Source organism: Syngnathus floridae, chromosome 21 (genome assembly GCF_059516105.1).
Source record: "Syngnathus floridae isolate MCC-2025c chromosome 21, RoL_Sflo_1.0, whole genome shotgun sequence".
NCBI lineage: Eukaryota > Metazoa > Chordata > Actinopteri > Syngnathiformes > Syngnathidae > Syngnathus > Syngnathus floridae.
In genome coordinates this window covers 5903815-5920915 of record NC_142433.1, presented here as the reverse complement: position 1 = coordinate 5920915, position 17101 = coordinate 5903815, and the positions used below count along the sequence as shown (strand labels likewise).

Here is a 17101-nt window from a genome sequence, read left to right as displayed (position 1 = left end):
GTGGCCATGTTAATACTGTTGATGTTATAAACCTGTGGACATTACTTTTACTATTACTATTACTTTCTGAAAGATATTGTAAAGGACAAGAGCAAAACTCACTTGTTTTAAGTTTTAATAATAACAGACACATTTGCATTACTTACAACTCCTGTTTAAAATGTTCATGAGGAAAAAATAATTTCAAACTCATGTAAGGTATTTCAAACCGTTTGTTCAATTTTATCTGACTCTTCAGATATGCATGAAAGGCAGAATTTGTGTTTTTAGAGTGGTTCACATCTGCCTGAATGGCATATATTTGGTTATTTTGTCGTTTGAAAAATAAAGACAATTGTGACAGTGAAATTTGTTTTACAACAGTGTGTATTTGCATGAAATGTTTGTCGTTCAAAACTGTCCAAAAAAACGTTTGGCCCCCGGCCGGGCCCCTTCACTTTATTAAATCTGGCCCTCTTTGCAAAAACACCCCTGCTTTACAGGATGATGCTGCCGAGTGCGCAAAGCTCACAAATGTGTTTTTCAAAACATGCTCGCTTCCCCTCTTTCCCGTCCCCAATGAAATCCAAGTGGTGTCCAAAGTCTGGACAAAGGTGGCCCAAGTAATATCGCGTTCCGTCGGGGCAAAGACGTGGGTCTCCGCGGGAACGCGCTCTTCCAAGGTTGCTGAGGAGCGAGCCAGCCAGTGGGCGGAGAGGACCTGATAGTCACTGAGATGATTCCGTAGCTTTGTTTTATGAGGTGTGAAATTCCAACATGTCCTCCTTTGCTAGTTCAAAGAAAAGACCCAACAAAAAACAGGAAAAGTTGGATGTGGACTCTTTTGACGTGGGCCGCACTTGAGTAAAAAAAAAAAACAAGCTTGCCTGGCCAAGTGGCAGGCAGCACGTGGACTGACTGTACACTCCCTGAAATGATTCAGCATCTCCAAACTGTTTGGTGATGATCTATCTCATGAAAGAAAATTCTTTTTCCTTCTTCAGCGACAATGCAAGAGAGCAGCGAAATGACCGTCCGGCTCCCTTCGACATGGGTGGCACTTGCCTGCATCCAGGCATCAATCGGCAACAGGCAAATAACAAAGCAATTTTGCCAACATCACAAGAAAAGTATCAATTTGAGAACCAAGGTTTCCTTGATGAATATCGCTGTGTCTGGGAGTTAAGTTTCGTCTTCTTTTCTCCGCCTCTTCCCTCGTTTCCAGCACAGTGACGCACAGGTGGTCTTGGCTCCATATAAGGTCATTTATATTCGCCGTCAATTGGAATTTTACTGATTCCACCATTTTCTTCTTCTTGCGTGTGCGTGCGTGCGTGCGTGTGCGCGTGCATGACTGCGTGTGTGTGTGTGTGTGTGTGTGTGTGTGTGTGTGTGTGTGTGTGTGTGTGTGTGTGTGTGTGTGTGTGTGCATGCGCGTGCGAGAGAGTTAGGTTTCGTTTCCTTCAACTCCCTTGAAGAATTTTTTCTGACCACATGCTGTTGATGCCAAATGTTTCCAGCTCAGTGACGCCCAGGCCGTTTTGGTCTCAAGGTGCGTGTGTCATTTTGGAGCCAACTGTTGTTAAGGACACTGCCACCAGCCTTCGTCTGCTGCCGTCAAGACGCTGACCCGACGACTGCAAAGGAGAGATGGAACTTCAGAACATGCAGGTTGTAATTCCATAATTTATAGTGCATGCGTGCGTGTGTGCGACTATCAAAACTTTGGTCAGCCCTTCGGAAGCTTGATCGGTTTCTTCAAAGGCAGCCCTTACGCTCGGCCTAAAAAAGAACAAAAACATCTTTTAATGACCATTGTCTTTCTAAGTTGATCAAACTCATATCAATGGATATTTTGATATCATTCAGAAAAGGCAGCCTCCGTTTTATTTGATCCTTTGAACCCAATATTGATATGAGTTAGAACAACTTTGAAGGGGAGAATAAAAAAAGAGATCTTTTTGGCCTCGTCTGCCTAGTGGCAGGGCCGCCGTTGCGTGACCGCACCCTCTCAACCGTACATTTATTCTGCGTGTCAATCAATGTACATGAAAGCTTTTAAGTGGATACTTTATGATTAGAACATTCCAAAATGGTTTCATACACGTAAATAGTACAATAATAGTATAAACAACATGCAGAGAATATTGTATCAATATTGAAAATGTAAACATGAGTCACCAACGTTAGCGAAACGTTAACGTTTTTGTTTGGTTGGTTTGTTCATTTCGAACATGAAAAGAAATACAAGAAAAAAGTAAAAAACAGAAAATGATAACTCCATAGTACAATAGAAGATCAAAAAAGAAGAAATTGATATTGCATTATAATTTTCCCTTTGTAGTAAATTCATGTTTGTTCAAAAGGGAGGAGAAGGGAGCCTAAGCTTATCTGACTCTTCCCCTTGTAACTACATATGTCTTTGATTCGGTCAAGATTTGACCATCGTCAAATATATCAAATAAATAAATACAAAAGCAACTTAAACAACTTCACGGCATATTAGGGTATCCCGTCAACATTTTGTCCTTAGACATTTTTTTTTTAAACTTCAGTAAGGTTCTTGAGTTCTTCACTGCCGCTGTTCCGTAATTCCACACCTCTAACTGTTATACAATGTAACTAAGTTTGTTCTCAACAAATAAACATAAGTGTTCCCCTTAAATAAATTTCCCTCCACTCAAACAACCTCTGGATACTGTTTGGCAATTGATTATTTCTTATTTTGTACATGAGTTGGACGGTTTTGAAGTCGACTAGGTCGTCGTATTTCAGTGAGTTCAGTATAATAAAAAGAGGGTTTAGATGGTTCTCGATGATCAGCATTATTTATAAGTCGTAATGCTTTGTTTTTAAATATCAGTTTAATAAATAAAGATTGGATCTGTGTTTGTTTTGTATGTATTGTCCCACACCTCCACACAGTAAATGATGTATGGGAGTATGAAGGAGCAGTGCAAGGAATGTAATGATGACTGAATTATAAGGTCTTTTACTGTATACGATACTGCTAGTGATCTGGAAATTTTTGCTTGGATATACATTATATGTGCTTTCCAACTCAATTTATTATCTATAAGCACGTGTAACGTAGAACGGTGAGTGTGCGCGCGTGTAACACACGGAGATGCGACGTTCCGTTGTTAACCTTGGTTAACCAGGGACCTCTAGTGGTCACAATTGACCGTAGCAGAAGTCAACATCCTACTTTCTTTCTAGTTATTATAATCACTTTTTGTAACAAGGTATACAATACTGTCAATATGTCTTCAGAGGTCTTCTTTGATAACAACGTACAAGACTGCAAATAGTCGAACTTCCGCCATTTGAATTCACACCTTTGTCCCTCTTCTGGACTTAGGACCGTTCCGCGACCACTGACGACGGCGTGTCCGGAGGAGCATCTTTGCCTGTGGCCGTCGGCCAGTCAGAGACGTGAGTCAGCTTATCCATCACGCTACTCCAGTCTTTTTTTTTTAACGCTATTTTATGTCTGTACGGCGACGTTGAGTGCTTTGAAAGGCGCCTTATCAATCAAATGTATTGTTATGATTACTCGACGACAAAGTCTGCTGCCGTTTGCCGTCCTTTTTTTCTGAATGGCGCCGGGCTCGCCGCGTTACATGGCTTTGCCTTGGCTGGCTTTCTCCTCAGCTTTAGAGCTCTTGTCTTTTTTTGTGTTCCAGTCGGTTGGGTTTGCCGTTTCAACGTCCATCTAATCGGAGACAAGACACCACACCGTGGTGGCGTTTGGTATTGCTCCTCTTTATTGTTCCTTGCACACTCATATACACATGCGCTTTTTGTTTTTGGTCACTCTCTCACTCCCACACACACACGTTCAGAGCGTCAAACGTGGGAATCAAACTCACGGTGTCGGCACCAATGTTCCCTCTAATTTTTCAAGTGTCTAGTAATCTAATAGTGTCTAATAAATAAATGAGGAAATACAGGAATGAATCCATCAGTCCAAAAGTACATGTACAGATGAATGAAAAAATAGATAGATAGATAGATAGATAGATAGATAGATAGATAGATAGATAGATAGATAGATAGATAGATAGATAGATAGATAAAGACCGATCAATCAATCAATGAAATATTGTCAATGAGACCTTGAACTTGCTCGGCGTCGCATTCTGTGTTGTGTACAGCCCGTTCCTTTTCTGTCGGGCTTTCGCGCTCTCTCGCAATAATGTACCGACCGAGCCCCATCTCGTCCCATCTCGTTGCCGCAAACAAGGTCAAAACCAACGTCAAGTGGAAAGAAAACTTCACGTCACTTGGCTAAACACAAAATACGGCATTAGACGCACGCAGAACAAACAAGCTCGGGACATTCGTACGGAGTAAGCAAGAATAGAAGGAGAGCACAAAATGGCAAATGACAAGTGGTTCGAGATGAACCAAAGCACCCACAAACTGATCGGCGAACCACCAAAGCCCAAGGTACGCATCGGACGCGCACGCGCTTGACTAATGCCCTGGTCGAGTTGAAAGCATTTGCAAGTCGTTCGCTCCGTCGGGGGAGAGAGAGAGACAGAAAGAGAGAGAGAGACAGAGACACCGCCGCCGCCTGTGACGACGTTTGCGCTCAGTTTGTTCAGATACGCTGGGGCTCCATTCTGGTGGTGGTCCCGACGCTCCTCTTGGTCGTGCTTGTCATCCAAAACATCGTCTTCTTCCACTTGAACAGGTACGCACGAACGCACGCACGCACGCACGCACGCACGCAATGAACAAACACTTGACCGCCACAAGTTACATTCCTCACAAAGGATGGCAGCTTCATGTATACCCTTGATGTGTTCCAAGGCCTCAGGACATCGTCAAAGAGCTGGGCGCGCTGGTGGCGACTTTGCCCAACCGCATCCCGGAACACAACTGCAGCGACTTAGCCTGCCACTGGGCGGCGCTGCAGACCGCATTGGCAAAGCTGAAGGCAGGTCAGGAGGCATTAGCAGAGCTGAAGGCAGGTCAGGAGGAAGGTCAGACCGCATTGGCAGAGCTGAAGGCAGGTCAGGAGGCAGGTCAGACCGCATTGGCAGAGCTGAAGGCGAGTCACACTGCGATTTCCAGCGACCTGGAGAAGAGTCAGACCGCATTGGCAGAGCTGAAGGCAGGTCAGGAGGCAGGTCAGACCGCATTGGAAGAGCTGAAGGCACACCAGGAGGCAGGTCAGACCGCATTGGCAGAGCTGAAGGCAGGTCAGACCGCATTGGCAGAGCTGAAGGCAGGTCAGGAGGCAGGTCAGACCGCATTGGCAGAGCTGAAGGCAGGTCAGGAGGCAGGTCAGACCGCATTGGCAGAGCTGAAGGCACGTCAGGAGGCAGGTCAGACCGCATTGGCAGAGCTGAAGGCAGGTCAGGAGGCAGGTCAGACCGCATTGGCAGAGCTGAAGGCAGGTCAGACGGCATTGGCAGAGCTGAAGGCAGGTCAGGAGGCAGATCAGACGGCATTGGCAGAGCTGAAGGCAGGTCAGACGGCATTGGCAGAGCTCAAGGCAGGTCAGGAGGCAGGTCAGACTGCATTGGCAGAGCTGAAGGCACGTCAGGAGGCAGGTCAGACGGCATTGGCAGAGCTGAAGGCGAGTCACACCGCGATTCGCAGCGACCTGGAGGCGAGTCAGAGCCTGCTGGCCAAAGTCTGGGAGGAGATTGGCAGCAACAAAGGCCTACTGAATGAGACACTGAAAGACCTGGAGACGGACTACAAGAACATGTCTCAGGTGAGGTGGACATTTCAGGACTTAACGTCCCTCCCTCCCTGCCTCCCTCCTCTTACACACAAACTACTATCTCCTTTGAATAAGAACAAAAGTATTGTTGAAAGATGCAAACAAAGTGTCCCAGTTGGAGATCTCATTTCAGTTCTTTCAAACGCTTGGTGCGCAGGAGCTGTCACAAGAGACCAAGGAGTTACACAACTTCAGTTTGTCTTTGTCCAGCCTGCAGCAGAAGGTGGTGGATCAGCCCACACTTAACAGGGAACTCCATGGTAGCTAGCGAGCGAGCGTGTCCAGATTGTTTAAAGCGGGCATCTATTTTGCGCTCTCACATATTTTTTTTGGGGGGGTTTCAGCTATCATGGCCAGAGACTGCAGTCACGTCATGGCGGCAGGAATGTCCCAAGATGGAATCCATACCTTCTTTATTTGGTCAGACAGGTTTGAGGCTTACTGCAACATGAGCCTGGACGGGGGAGGCTGGACCGTAAGTGCCTGACCCCCCGCCCCCCAAAAAACACCCCAAAGTTCCCCTCGTGATGCCTTCCCCAATAAACTTGGCGCTTTTCTTCAATGCTGAACGTCCAGTTGGCCAGTCATGCTCGTTTGCTACGCTGATGGTGTGCGTGTGCGTGTGTGTTTGCAGGTGATCCAGAGAAGAAAGGACGGCTCCGTCAACTTCTTTCGGGGTTGGGACGACTATCGAAAGGGCTTTGGAGACCTCGCCGGAGAGCACTGGCTCGGTCGGAAACAAAGACACCCTTCTTGTCAAGCCTTTGTTGTTTGCGTGACGTGACGCCGCCGCCTTTGCGTGTTTGCAGGCCTGCGAAACATCCACGCTCTGACGGCCTCGGGCGCTTACCAGTTGCGGATCGACTTCACCGCATCCGACGGCCGCAATTACTACGCTCTCTACGACGACTTCTCGGTAGGCCGGAACTCGCTGGACCCCGAGAAGGACGGCTACCCGCTGCTTGTGAGCGGCTACTCTGGAAATGCAGGTAGCGACTCCCGCCCGGGGGGGGGCACACTCGAGAGCCTGCGCCGCCTGCGTGTGCTCAAAAGCAAGTTTGTGTGCTTTGCAGGCGATAAATTGGCCTACCATTCTGGGATGAAGTTCACCACCAAAGACCGCGACCAAGACGAGGACCCTCGCAATTGCGCCAATGAATTTAAGGGAGCTTGGTGGTACAAGAGCTGTTTCGACTCCAACTTGAACGGGATGTACAAGGCAACCGGCACCTGCGGCAATACCAATGCAGTCTGGCATTATTTGGGGGGATCATATAATACCTGCCTGAGATTTGTGGAGATGAAGATCCGGCCCAGAAAGTGAGCGGTCAGCCGGCGGAGCCTGGGAACGGCATCCCCGTGGGATCACGTGGGTGCTGCCCGCCGTCACCCATTTGCGCAGCGCTCGTCAAGTAAGATGGCGGTGCGCAAATGTGTGTCGGATTTGGCCCGGGCAAATGGGCTCAAGTGCAATTTCGAATTTCACCAGAAGCTTGACACGAGAGAGACCTGACAAACGGTTAGTTGGAAGTTAGTTCCTCCAAATGAATTCTTTTTAAAAAGCAGTTTGGCGCTGTTGCAGTTCAGAATTTCACCAGCAGACGGTGCCAAATTTAGACTGATGTGACATGGTCAATCCGTCGTTAGATGAGTCAAAAATTATTGAGTCGGAAAACACGACCTGTTTTGAATGACACACACACACACACACACACACACACACACACACACACACACACACACACACACACACACACACACACTCACTTTTGGATCATTTTAGGATGTTTTGCTTTGCTATCATAAAATCCCTTACATCTGTTAACATAAGGAGTGGCCATAAGCATAGGTTAGCTACGATTGATTATGTGTTAAGTTCGTGAGTGTTTTACAATGACATCTGTTCAAGTAAGGGTAGCCACCCATAACCATTGTTTAGTTAGGTTGCTTGAATATTGAGTTAGCTTTCATTTTCTTCCTTTTTGTGTCGTTTCAGTTGAATATTTTTAAACATGGTTGATCGTTGTTGATGTCACAAGGTTGGTTGGATGGATGGATGGATGGATGGATGGATGGATGGATGGATGGATGGATGGATGGATGGATGGATGGATGGATGGATGGATGGATGGATGGATGGATGGATGGATGGATCATCAACATGTATTCAATATGGATGTTTTATTCATACATGAATGTATTCTCACGTGAGTAAGGACTGTTAAAGTAAGGGTCCCCGTAATCATCGTTTAGTTATGTTGTGTAATTCAGTTGCATTTTCTTTTTTCTTTTCTTTTCTTCACAATCCAAAGAGGTTTGCGACGGCATCATTCTCGCTTGAATGAGAAACGGCGAGTGGAATTGCCGTCGTTTGTACGAACAATTGAGATGTGTGACTTTTTTCCTTATTCATTAAACTTTCTCTTGATAATCCTTTGATTTGATGATCGATTGTTTTTTTTTTCACGTGCATTTTACAATGTGGAATGTATGAGCACCTCGCATTACATACAGTCAAAGCTACAAAACAAACGGACAAATAACTTTTTCAAATCAGACGAGTAAAAGCTGGTGAAGATATTAAAAGTGAAGACAATTTGCAATTACACACGAATTTGAAGCACAATTTGTTTACGCTTTCGCAGAAAATGATGTGGCGGGCCGTGTCTGGCCCCCAGGCCTTGAGTTTGACGCCCGTGCCTTAGGGAGAGAAAGCCGCTGTAAAAAGGACGCCGAGGTAGGTGTCAGACCTACGTGAGTCATTCCTAGAATGGCAAATGATCTTCAATTTTAATAATATGTTTTTTTTCTTCTTTTAAATATTTGACCAGTTTTTACTCATCTGATTTGAAAACGACTTATTTGTCCATCGCACACACTGCCGACTTGTCACAACGGATACAATGAACGTAGCAGGTGACCTTACTCAGCAGGCCTCTCATCTCTGCCAGGGGTTATGATGCGAAGATCCACTTTCAGGTCCTTGCTCGGGCTTTGCCATTCCCCTCCATCTCATCTCCTTTCCTGTCGCACTTTGGCATTGTCAGCTTGTGTGTGTGTGGGTGCGTGTGTGCACTCACACCATCAGGGTGGGCTGGCAGGGGTCACGGTTTGCCGGGTCGCCTGGAACTGTCAAGAGGAACAAAGCAGAGTGCAAAACGGCCTGAAATCAAAGATCATGTTCAAGATTGGAAAGCTGCTTTCGATTTTTTTTTCTTCATGTGAGCCTCGTGAAATCTATTTTTATTTTTGTCAATGACTTGATTTGACTTTGGCTAGGCTAATTTGTGCACCACCCAGAATGCCACAGTGGGAGCAGACAGGGTTCCAAAAGCATATAATGATTGGCTCTTTGCTTGTTTTTTTTTTGTTTTTTTTGTAAGTATGAGGGACAATGGTGGACGGCGGGCTTTGGTGGTCTTGGTTCGCCATGGTGACCACGGATATAAACAATTCAAATTCTTTCAATTCTTTCTCAAACTAGGCTCCTCGAACACTGCTTAATATGAAAAGGCTGAAAAAAGTAAGAAAAACGGCACTCTATAATATTGTATTCTATAGACGCTGCAGACATTACACAATTGAAAAGGCGGAAGATGAATGATTAACTTGTTGAAGGGGGCTTCTGCTTGCTTTCTTCGACCACCAGGAGGCAGTATAAAAAAAGATATAGCTGTATAATGCTGAGTTTCCGTTTGCCGATTTTGTTCGTTCTTGGCCTTTATTGTTTTCTTGACGTCCACACACATACAACAACAATTGTATAGATATGTTATCGTTTGGTTTCATCAAATGTATTCAAGGGAATTAATCAATGAGCACGATAAAAACATAATTACAGAAATATCCTCGTACTAAAAGCCATTTCCCGCAGTGAAAGTTTTCTGTAAGCTAAAAAGAAAAAAAACACCAAGAACATATTTACCTTGTATTCGTCCTGCATCAGGAGCATTCCAGGAGCTTGAAATTTGCGACGACATACGGTGACGCCATCGCTATAAATGAAATGTGTAATATCTGCAAAAGCGTAGCAGCACAAACGAAACTTTTTGCAGCACAAACGAACGGTACCATTTTGGGTCCATTTGGAGGAAAATGGGGGGCTGGGTGACGTCCTCGCTAGAAAATAAATGTAGAATATCTACAAAACCGAAGCAGCACAAACGAATTTTATTGCAGCACAAACAGGCGCAAACGAAACAGACTATTTTCCTTCAATTTTGCGTGGGCTGGGGGGCCAGCTTCACGCAGGTGCGAATTTCAAGCTCCTGGAATGCTCCTGATGCAGGACGAATACAAGGTACATATGTTCTTAGTCTTTTTTCCCCCCTTTCTTTCTTTTTAGCTTTCAGAAAACTTTCACTGCGGGAAATGGCTTTTAGTACGAGGATATTTCTGTCATTATGTGTTTCTCGTGCTCATTGATTAATTCCCTCGTTATCAATAAGCCTATATCAGCCATGTCCAAAGTCCGGCCCGCGGGGCAAATCCGGCGGCCCCCGATCAGATTTCATACGGCCCGCAGCTTCGGTCTTATGATGTTTTATTTATGGACCGCTTGCACTGTCAAACTGATTCTAAAAAAAATTTTAAAAAGAAGAAACTTGAACCTGTAATTCCTCCTATTACCAAAGGGTAGCAGCACCACCCCGCGCCGCTCATTTCTGCCGTGGCGACTGCAAAGAAAACGAGGACAGTTGACATTGAGGGCCGTCGCTTTCAAGAGAAATGGGAATGACAGTACTTGCTCGCTGAAAATCAAGGCAATTGTGTTTGTCTCATTTCTAAAGAGACGCTTGCCTTGTTTAAGCATTTCAACCCAAAGAGACACTAGTAGACTCAACATGGCATCACAACAGCGATTCTTCACGCGGGACTGGCTGTGAGTCAAAATGAAATAGAAATTAAATATTACCTAATATTAAACATTACGAAGTGGCCATGTTAATACTGTTGATGTTATAAACCTGTAGACATGACACAAGCTATTAAATGACAAGAGCAAAACTCACTTGTTTTAAGTTTTAATAATAACAGACACATTTGCATTACTTATAACTCCTGTTTAAAATGTTCATGAGGAAAAAATAATTTCAAACTCATGTAAATATAAGGTATTTCAAACCGTTTGTTCAATGTTATCTGACTCTTCAGATATGAATGAAAGGCAGAATTTGTGTTTTTAGAGTGGTTCACATCTGCCTGAATGGCTTATATTTGGTTATTTTGTCATTTGAAAAATAAAGACAATTGTGACAATGAAATTTGTTTTAGAACAGTGTGTATTTGCATGAAATGTTTGTCGTTCAAAAATGTCTGAAAAAAACGATTGGCCCCGGCCGGGCCCCTTCACTTTATTAAATCTGGCCCTCCTTGGAAAAAGTTTGGACACCCCTGGTTTAAATAAAGACTGAAGAACCGCTGTATAAAATTAATCTTATTTTGAAACTATCGACCCGGAAGTAAACATCAACATTGCGTTGTTTTGAAGTCGGCGTGTCTCACACCCGAAAGTATAACTTGTTTCCTTCTCGAGGATATTACAAGAATCCTAGAGGAGCCTTGGCGTCTCAGTCCAATACTCCATTTGGCACTTTACCGGTCTCTTAGGACGCAAAAGCCCCGTATCTTTCATCTCCATGTCCGGCCATCACCACCACGACCACGGCTGCAGCTGCGAGGGCGCCCACGAACCAGCCGAGAGGGGCGTCGAGTATGGGCTGTATCGGCGCATCGACACAGACAAGCTGCAGTGCTTGAACGAGAGTAGGGACGGCGATGGCAAGCTGGTGTTCAAGCCGTGGGACCAGCGGAAGGACCGCGACAAGGTAAGCAAACGCCGTTTCGATTGAAACATTGATTACCCATTTAGGCATACCACCTTGGCCAACAGAGGGCAGTATATTACAGACAAAATGTAAACTGTAGGAATATTGGTTGTTTCTGCATAGAATAAAGTATATATTGCCCGTGAGCATTATTATTCACTATATATATGTTTTTTGTACATTTTATATCATATATGTTGCTTAAAGCTCAACAATTGCCGCAAAACTGAAGCCATTTATTTGGCCATGTAGTAACTAGTGTTATTTTTCTTCCCCATCCAGTTTGTGGAGAGTGACGCAGACGAAGAGCTCTTGTTCAATATCCCGTGAGTTTTAATCGCTTAAACAGAGGAGGAATTGTCAAATTTCACAGTTTTGCAAGTGTCATGGTTTATTCGTCGCAGCAGAGTTGCGTTGCAGCGTTTTGCTGCGTCTCATTTTGTTTTGCTTTTCATTTCTTTCTGTTCTCAGGTTTACTGGCAGCGTCAAACTGAAAGGGATCATCATCTCCGGAGAGGATGACGACTCGCATCCGGCTGAGATACGATTGTGAGTGCTCAGGTTTTCTTCTGGGGTCTGATTGTGATAGGAAAAAAATCTGATTCATCAAAAATATGACAACATTTTACTTTGTTTTCTAGTATTGTGTGGTATATTCGATTTGTTACGTTAATATTTACCTTCCAGGTACAAGAACATCCCTCATATGTCTTTTGATGACACCAGCCGAGAACCAGAACAAGCTTTCAGACTCAACCGAGACCCCGGCGCTCAGCTGGAGTACCCCACCAAGTGAGTTTTGTTCAGCGGGGCTCGATTTACTAATGCAAGCTCCGTCTGTGACTGGGTGACATTTTTATTCCCCCCACATTTGACTTGCAGGATTGCTCGTTTTTCCAATGTCGAGCACCTCTCCATCCACATCTCCAAGAACTTTGGTGCCGAAAGCACCAGGATCTACTACATCGGCCTCAGGGGAGAATATTCAGAGGTCAGAGTTGATTAAAACATTTTGCTTCATCGAACGCTGCTGACTATCGTTTCCCTCTTCTGAAGGCTCACAGACACGAAGTGACGATCTGCACCTACGAGGCGACGGCGAATCCCGCCGATCACAAGGTGGAGAGCATTGTCCCGCAAACCAACTTTATTTCCTGAAGCTTCTCGCCCAAGGATGAAGAGAAGGAGGCTGTCATTGACGCAGAGCAAGCCAGCGCAATGACGCATTTGCGGCCGCGTGTTGCTGGCGAACTGGTCGAGTGCGAGGCAGACGCAGACCGCTTAATTTTGATGAGCTTTCACGGGTGTTTCTTTGCCAATAGAGTTAATTCACCAGAGTTTGTAATCTATTTCAAATAAAATGCTAAGAGCTGACAATCAGGTGAGCAGTTGAATTACTTTTCCCACAAAGGTGCTTGAAAAGTTGTGATTGAAAATTATTTTATTTTATTGGTAGCGTTTTTTGATACACTTACAATTTTTATTTCGTTTATGTTCATTTTTTATTATGGTTTATGATTCTGGGCGTGGTTTTGGATGACGTCAAATCAAGCCCCGCCCCTCACTTGTGCGGATGTCAACCGGAAGTTCCGCTCGGTAGTGAACTAGAACAACATCGAGCGGTGAGTAGAACAATTTCACTGAGCTACTAGCGGGCCGCGGCTTCAACCCCCTCAAACTCTCCTCCGCGTTTTACTCGCGGAGCTATTCTTTCATTCCTTTTCGGATCATCTTTGAGACCCGCGGCGGCTGTTTTGCGTCGTTTGAGCTCATCATCGTCTCGGACTGACACACGGACGGAGACGCCGGTAGCAGACAATAACAGTTATTGTTTTAGCACATGCTAACATTGTCTGTGTGTGTGGGTTGGGGGGGGGGGGAAGATTAATCGGGATTTTAATCCACGTCAAAGGGATGATGGGTCAGTGGCATAGAGAGTTTTATTGTACTGGTGAAAGCCATCATGAGAAATGAAGGAAGAATACACCATTCAGCATTGTCCTCATCCGGCTTGATAACGGCCCATCGCCCCGCTTCCACCTCCGCGCCGGCTCCCCTTTTCGTTGTTGTAGCTCACGAAACTGCGGTTGTATGGGTGCGTGGAGGAAAGGGGGGGGGGGGGCTGTCACTCAGTGCCGCATTTGATTATCCTCCTGTTTGGCAGCCATCTGCGCGAGGTCTATTGGCATTCCACCATTATTGAATGTGTTGTATTAGTCCACTAGCTTGATGCTAACTGTAAACGCCTTATATGGGCCATCTGAAATCTCAGTTTTGACCTACTGACCTCCTCCCGCAGTGGCGAGCGTGGGGCATTGTTTCCTAGCATTCCATTAAAATTTTATGTAAAAACGAGTAAGTCACGCAGTTGTGCAGGCCACTCGGACCGAATACAGTTGAAATCTTAACTTTTATGGGCAAGGATTATCCAGTGGGAGGTTTACACATTAACTTTTTGCATTTCCGCTTGCTGTCAGGCCCCGCCTGGGTCCGCATCATCACATAGTCAAAGAACATCAAGGAGAGACTTTTACGACTTTGCCGTCTCATAACTGGGTGCCCCAAAGCTGTTATCTCGATACAATAGGCAGGTGGGGCCAACTAAAACCAAACTTAACAGCCTGTGTATGGAGTTAAATTTCCCTGTGTGGGAAAGTATGAAGCAAGCAATGCTAACATGGTTGGCGCTGATTAAAATAAACAGTTTGAATGCGCTCACATTGCAAGTTTGCGTCCTCGTTTGTGTTTCCAGACTCTCACGGTGTATGTGTGGCAACAACATGTCTGCGCCGCTGCTCGCCGAGGCTGTGACGGTGTCCGGGAACGAGAAGGAGACCGCAGCGGTGAGTTCTTATAACTCAATTTGCCTTCCATCGCAAGTAGACATCATAAAATCCATGTAATATACATCTAGATTTTATTTTATTTCATAAGCGTTTTTTTTTTTCCGTTTCTTGTTACAGGTAATTTTCCTTCATGGATTGGGAGACACCGGGTAAGTAGCGTCTCAGTCTGGGTTAAAAATAAATCAAATTACCCACAGTGTATTTAAACTGGGGCAAATTTAAGTGGAGTAGTCGCACCGCACCGTTGCGGCGACAGCGAAGGACATCTTTCTTCTTGCGACATCCGGTTCTTTCCAAATACAAGACCAGCTTTGTTTGAGCAAAATAGGCCCCTTCTGTCAATTCCGTGTTGTCATGCACATGCTGAGAATTAATAAAATCGCCCATCTCGAAGGCAATTGCAAACCAAAAAAAGAAGTGTTATTGTCATGATTTATTGAGGTTTTTGTTCTTCAGGCACGGGTGGGTTGACACCTTGACGGGGATCCGACTGCCTCACGTCAAGTTCATCTGCCCTCATGCGTGAGTGTCCAAAGAAGGAGTCTCGCTCCACAGTGGGATTATCCTCTTTCTTTTTCTTTGTTTCGTCCAAACAAGCCAAGCTGGTGACCTGAATCCACACGTGTAACTTGTCTTTTCACCCCACCCCAGGCCGATGATCCCCGTCACCCTTAACATGAACGCCACGATGCCCGCCTGGTAAGAAGCATCGTTTCCAGGGCAAGCGCAATGAGACAGACGGCAACATTTGATCGTTTGTGTTTTGCCGCAGGTTCGACCTCAAGGGTCTCAGCCCCGAAGCCCCCGAGGACGAATACGGAATCAAAAAGGCAGCTGATGACAGTGAGTCGATTCGAGTGACCGTTTAGATAACAAAAAATAAACTCATTTCAAACTTTTCGGCATTGTGTTCCATGTTTAATTTTGGCACTTTTGTCGCCTTCCCTTCAGTCAAGGCCATCATTGAGCATGAGGCCAAAAATGGGATCCCTCCCAACCGCATCATGCTCGGCGGTTTCTCTCAGGTAGGACCCCATTTGCACGTTTTCTGATGGTTCCTCAAGAACGCAGCTCACCACTTCACTTTAATTTGACTTCACTTGCTTCCTCCTTCAGGGCGGGGCCTTGTCCCTGTACACCGCTTTGACCTGCCAGCACCAACTGGCCGGCGTGGTGGCCCTCAGTTGCTGGCTGCCGCTTCACAAGACCTTCCCTTTGGTACACCAGTTTGTTTGTGATCCAAGTCGAGCGAAACGTTCACGCTGATGCGTGGCGTCTCTTTTGTGAAGGCGTTAAGCGGCAGCAAGAACCTGCCCATCCTGCAGTGCCACGGTGAGAAGGACGAAATGATCCCCGTGCAGTTTGGTGCCATGACGGCCGAGAAGCTCAAATACATCATCAACCCGCAGATGATCACCTTCAAAACCTACCCGGGGGTCTCTCATGCGTCCTGCCCTCAGGTGTCGTGCTTATCGTTTTTTAGGAGCCATGTGACTATAACACAAGATCAACTTAACGGTTTTTGGTTGTGTGCCTTTGTTCCTCTGCAGGAGATGCTGGCAGTGAAGGAGTTCATTGAGAAGCACTTGCCTCGAATCTGACCTCATCCCCCCCCCCACCCCCCCCCACCACCGATGACACTGACCCCCGAACCTCCTCCCGCCCAACCCTATTTTGTCATTCCCCAAACAGGAAACAGCCATGAGCACCCCTTCCTTCCAAACACAAATTGGATTCTTAAAAGTAAAACTTCAGTGCTCATCTTTGCAATTCATAGCCATTGGAGGGAGAAAATCAGCCCAACATGGAACATTGATCAACTCGATGTGTCCTCTTGCAACACGTTTCCCTTTTGTGTTGCTTGTCAACCTTCGGTTGTCATCATTCACTCCCATTCCATGTTTTTTTTGTTTTTTAGTTCTGATTTTTTTGTTTGTAGCTGCAAAACACGTCAAAAATGCTTATTATTGCAAATGAAGTCGATCTCCCTCCTTTGGCAATGTAACCGTCTAACCCGCTGATCAAGTCTCACTTGTAAAACTTTCCAAAAATGTCAATGCACTGACAGGGTGGTAAGAAGAACATAATCGAAGAGTGATTTCACAAATTACAAAAGAAAGTTAACCTGAACAACTTGATCTTTAGAGTGTTGCTCTGAGGAGTCACGTGCGTAAAAATCGACATGTCAGGTGATCTGTGTTCTCCCCAACCGCCCCCCCCCACCCCCTCGTTTCCGTGAATGTTTTTACTCTTGTGCCCCCCTGTTGGCACTTGTTTGGAAAATCTTTGGGGAAAGGAGGAAAGACATCCGATTTGATTGTTGGTGACAAATCATTGAATGTCACGGTCGCTTCACACGTTAAGTAACGGTTGTTTGTCATCCTTTAAGACTGCTGCCTAACTTTTTTTTTTTTTTTGATTATTCCAAATGTGTGACAGTGTTTCTTGCACATTCTCATGTGGTTTCTCCTGGGTTTGAGTTTAATATTTTTGTTACCCAATTTTTTTTTTTTTGCGTGTGTTTTGCCTTTGTTGTCATCTCATCCTTTTATTGTATTGTTTATAATGATGACCATCCAGTAACAGGAGACTGGTGGTCTTGTTTGCAAGCACCTGTATGCAGAATAAATGACAAGGAAAAACATTGTGTAACCTTTAGTGTGTTTGTTCCCTCAGGATGCAGTGAAGCATCGATTTTCTATCGCGAT

The 17101-nt window shown here is 45.3% G+C and overlaps 3 protein-coding genes and 2 long non-coding RNA genes across 18 annotated transcripts; 3 read left to right on the top strand and 2 right to left on the bottom strand.

The window, feature by feature from the left end:
• Positions 1-98: 98 nt before the first annotated feature.
• Positions 99-5112, bottom strand: LOC148380207 (uncharacterized). The gene is made up of 2 exons (XR_015855031.1): positions 3318-5112; positions 99-1761 (listed from the first exon to the last, which is right to left on the bottom strand). It is a non-coding gene; the product is annotated as an uncharacterized LOC148380207 (long non-coding RNA).
• LOC148380206 (uncharacterized) lies at positions 1128-8158 on the top strand. 12 transcript variants are annotated; one of them, XM_088365293.1, is made up of 11 exons: positions 1128-1240; positions 1500-1650; positions 3341-3414; positions 3666-3732; positions 4581-4678; positions 4798-5710; positions 5877-5979; positions 6064-6194; positions 6354-6450; positions 6529-6708; positions 6793-8158. In XM_088365293.1, the coding sequence occupies exons 2-11, from the start codon at positions 1630-1632 to the stop codon at positions 7041-7043; spliced, it is 1935 nt and encodes a 644-aa protein (XP_088221419.1). In that variant the 5' UTR covers positions 1128-1240; positions 1500-1629; the 3' UTR covers positions 7044-8158. The 12 variants fall into 12 exon arrangements, with proteins under 12 accessions (XP_088221419.1, XP_088221418.1, XP_088221424.1 ...); XM_088365298.1 differs by lacking the exon at positions 1128-1240 and having other exon boundaries at positions 1401-1650; positions 4798-5417; positions 5544-5710; XM_088365295.1 differs by lacking the exon at positions 1128-1240 and having other exon boundaries at positions 1401-1650; positions 4798-5459; positions 5544-5710.
• LOC148380205 (uncharacterized) lies at positions 7412-9993 on the bottom strand. The gene is made up of 2 exons (XR_015855030.1): positions 9645-9993; positions 7412-8848 (listed from the first exon to the last, which is right to left on the bottom strand). It is a non-coding gene; the product is annotated as an uncharacterized LOC148380205 (long non-coding RNA).
• Positions 9994-11153: 1160 nt separating this feature from the next.
• pithd1 (PITH (C-terminal proteasome-interacting domain of thioredoxin-like) domain containing 1) lies at positions 11154-12924 on the top strand. Its single transcript, XM_088365308.1, has 6 exons — positions 11154-11547; positions 11830-11873; positions 12019-12096; positions 12235-12339; positions 12430-12538; positions 12604-12924. The coding sequence occupies exons 1-6, from the start codon at positions 11359-11361 to the stop codon at positions 12703-12705; spliced, it is 627 nt and encodes a 208-aa protein (XP_088221434.1). The 5' UTR covers positions 11154-11358; the 3' UTR covers positions 12706-12924.
• A 182-nt stretch (positions 12925-13106) lies between these two features.
• On the top strand, positions 13107-17037 carry lypla2 (lysophospholipase 2). Of its 3 annotated transcripts, none has more exons than XM_088365305.1 (10): positions 13107-13169; positions 14300-14390; positions 14511-14542; positions 14850-14915; positions 15045-15092; positions 15166-15236; positions 15345-15418; positions 15510-15611; positions 15683-15853; positions 15944-17037. In XM_088365305.1, the coding sequence occupies exons 2-10, from the start codon at positions 14313-14315 to the stop codon at positions 15992-15994; spliced, it is 693 nt and encodes a 230-aa protein (XP_088221431.1). In that variant the 5' UTR covers positions 13107-13169; positions 14300-14312; the 3' UTR covers positions 15995-17037. The 3 variants fall into 3 exon arrangements, with proteins under 3 accessions (XP_088221431.1, XP_088221432.1, XP_088221433.1); XM_088365306.1 differs by lacking the exon at positions 13107-13169 and adding an exon at positions 13176-13355; XM_088365307.1 differs by lacking the exon at positions 13107-13169 and adding an exon at positions 13723-14138.
• Positions 17038-17101: the final 64 nt, after the last annotated feature.

Bases quoted from the DNA above. Each gene is read 5' to 3' on its own strand.
- LOC148380206 (XM_088365293.1), top strand. From the start codon at position 1,630: ATGGAACTTCAGAACATGCAG. The intron at 1,651-3,340 runs GTTGTAATTCCA...TTCTGGACTTAG, and splicing joins TGGAACTTCAGAACATGCAG to GACCGTTCCGCGACCACTGA. The intron at 3,733-4,580 runs GTATTGCTCCTC...GTTTGCGCTCAG, and splicing joins CCACACCGTGGTGGCGTTTG to TTTGTTCAGATACGCTGGGG.
- pithd1 (XM_088365308.1), top strand. From the start codon at position 11,359: ATGTCCGGCCATCACCACCACGACCACGGCTGCAGCTGCGAGGGCGCC. The intron at 12,097-12,234 runs GTGAGTGCTCAG...TTTACCTTCCAG, and splicing joins CATCCGGCTGAGATACGATT to GTACAAGAACATCCCTCATA. The intron at 12,539-12,603 runs GTCAGAGTTGAT...CCTCTTCTGAAG, and splicing joins TCAGGGGAGAATATTCAGAG to GCTCACAGACACGAAGTGAC.
- lypla2 (XM_088365305.1), top strand. From the start codon at position 14,313: ATGTGTGGCAACAACATGTCTGCGCCGCTGCTCGCCGAGGCTGTGACG. The intron at 15,612-15,682 runs GTACACCAGTTT...TCTTTTGTGAAG, and splicing joins TTCACAAGACCTTCCCTTTG to GCGTTAAGCGGCAGCAAGAA. The intron at 15,854-15,943 runs GTGTCGTGCTTA...GTTCCTCTGCAG, and splicing joins CTCATGCGTCCTGCCCTCAG to GAGATGCTGGCAGTGAAGGA.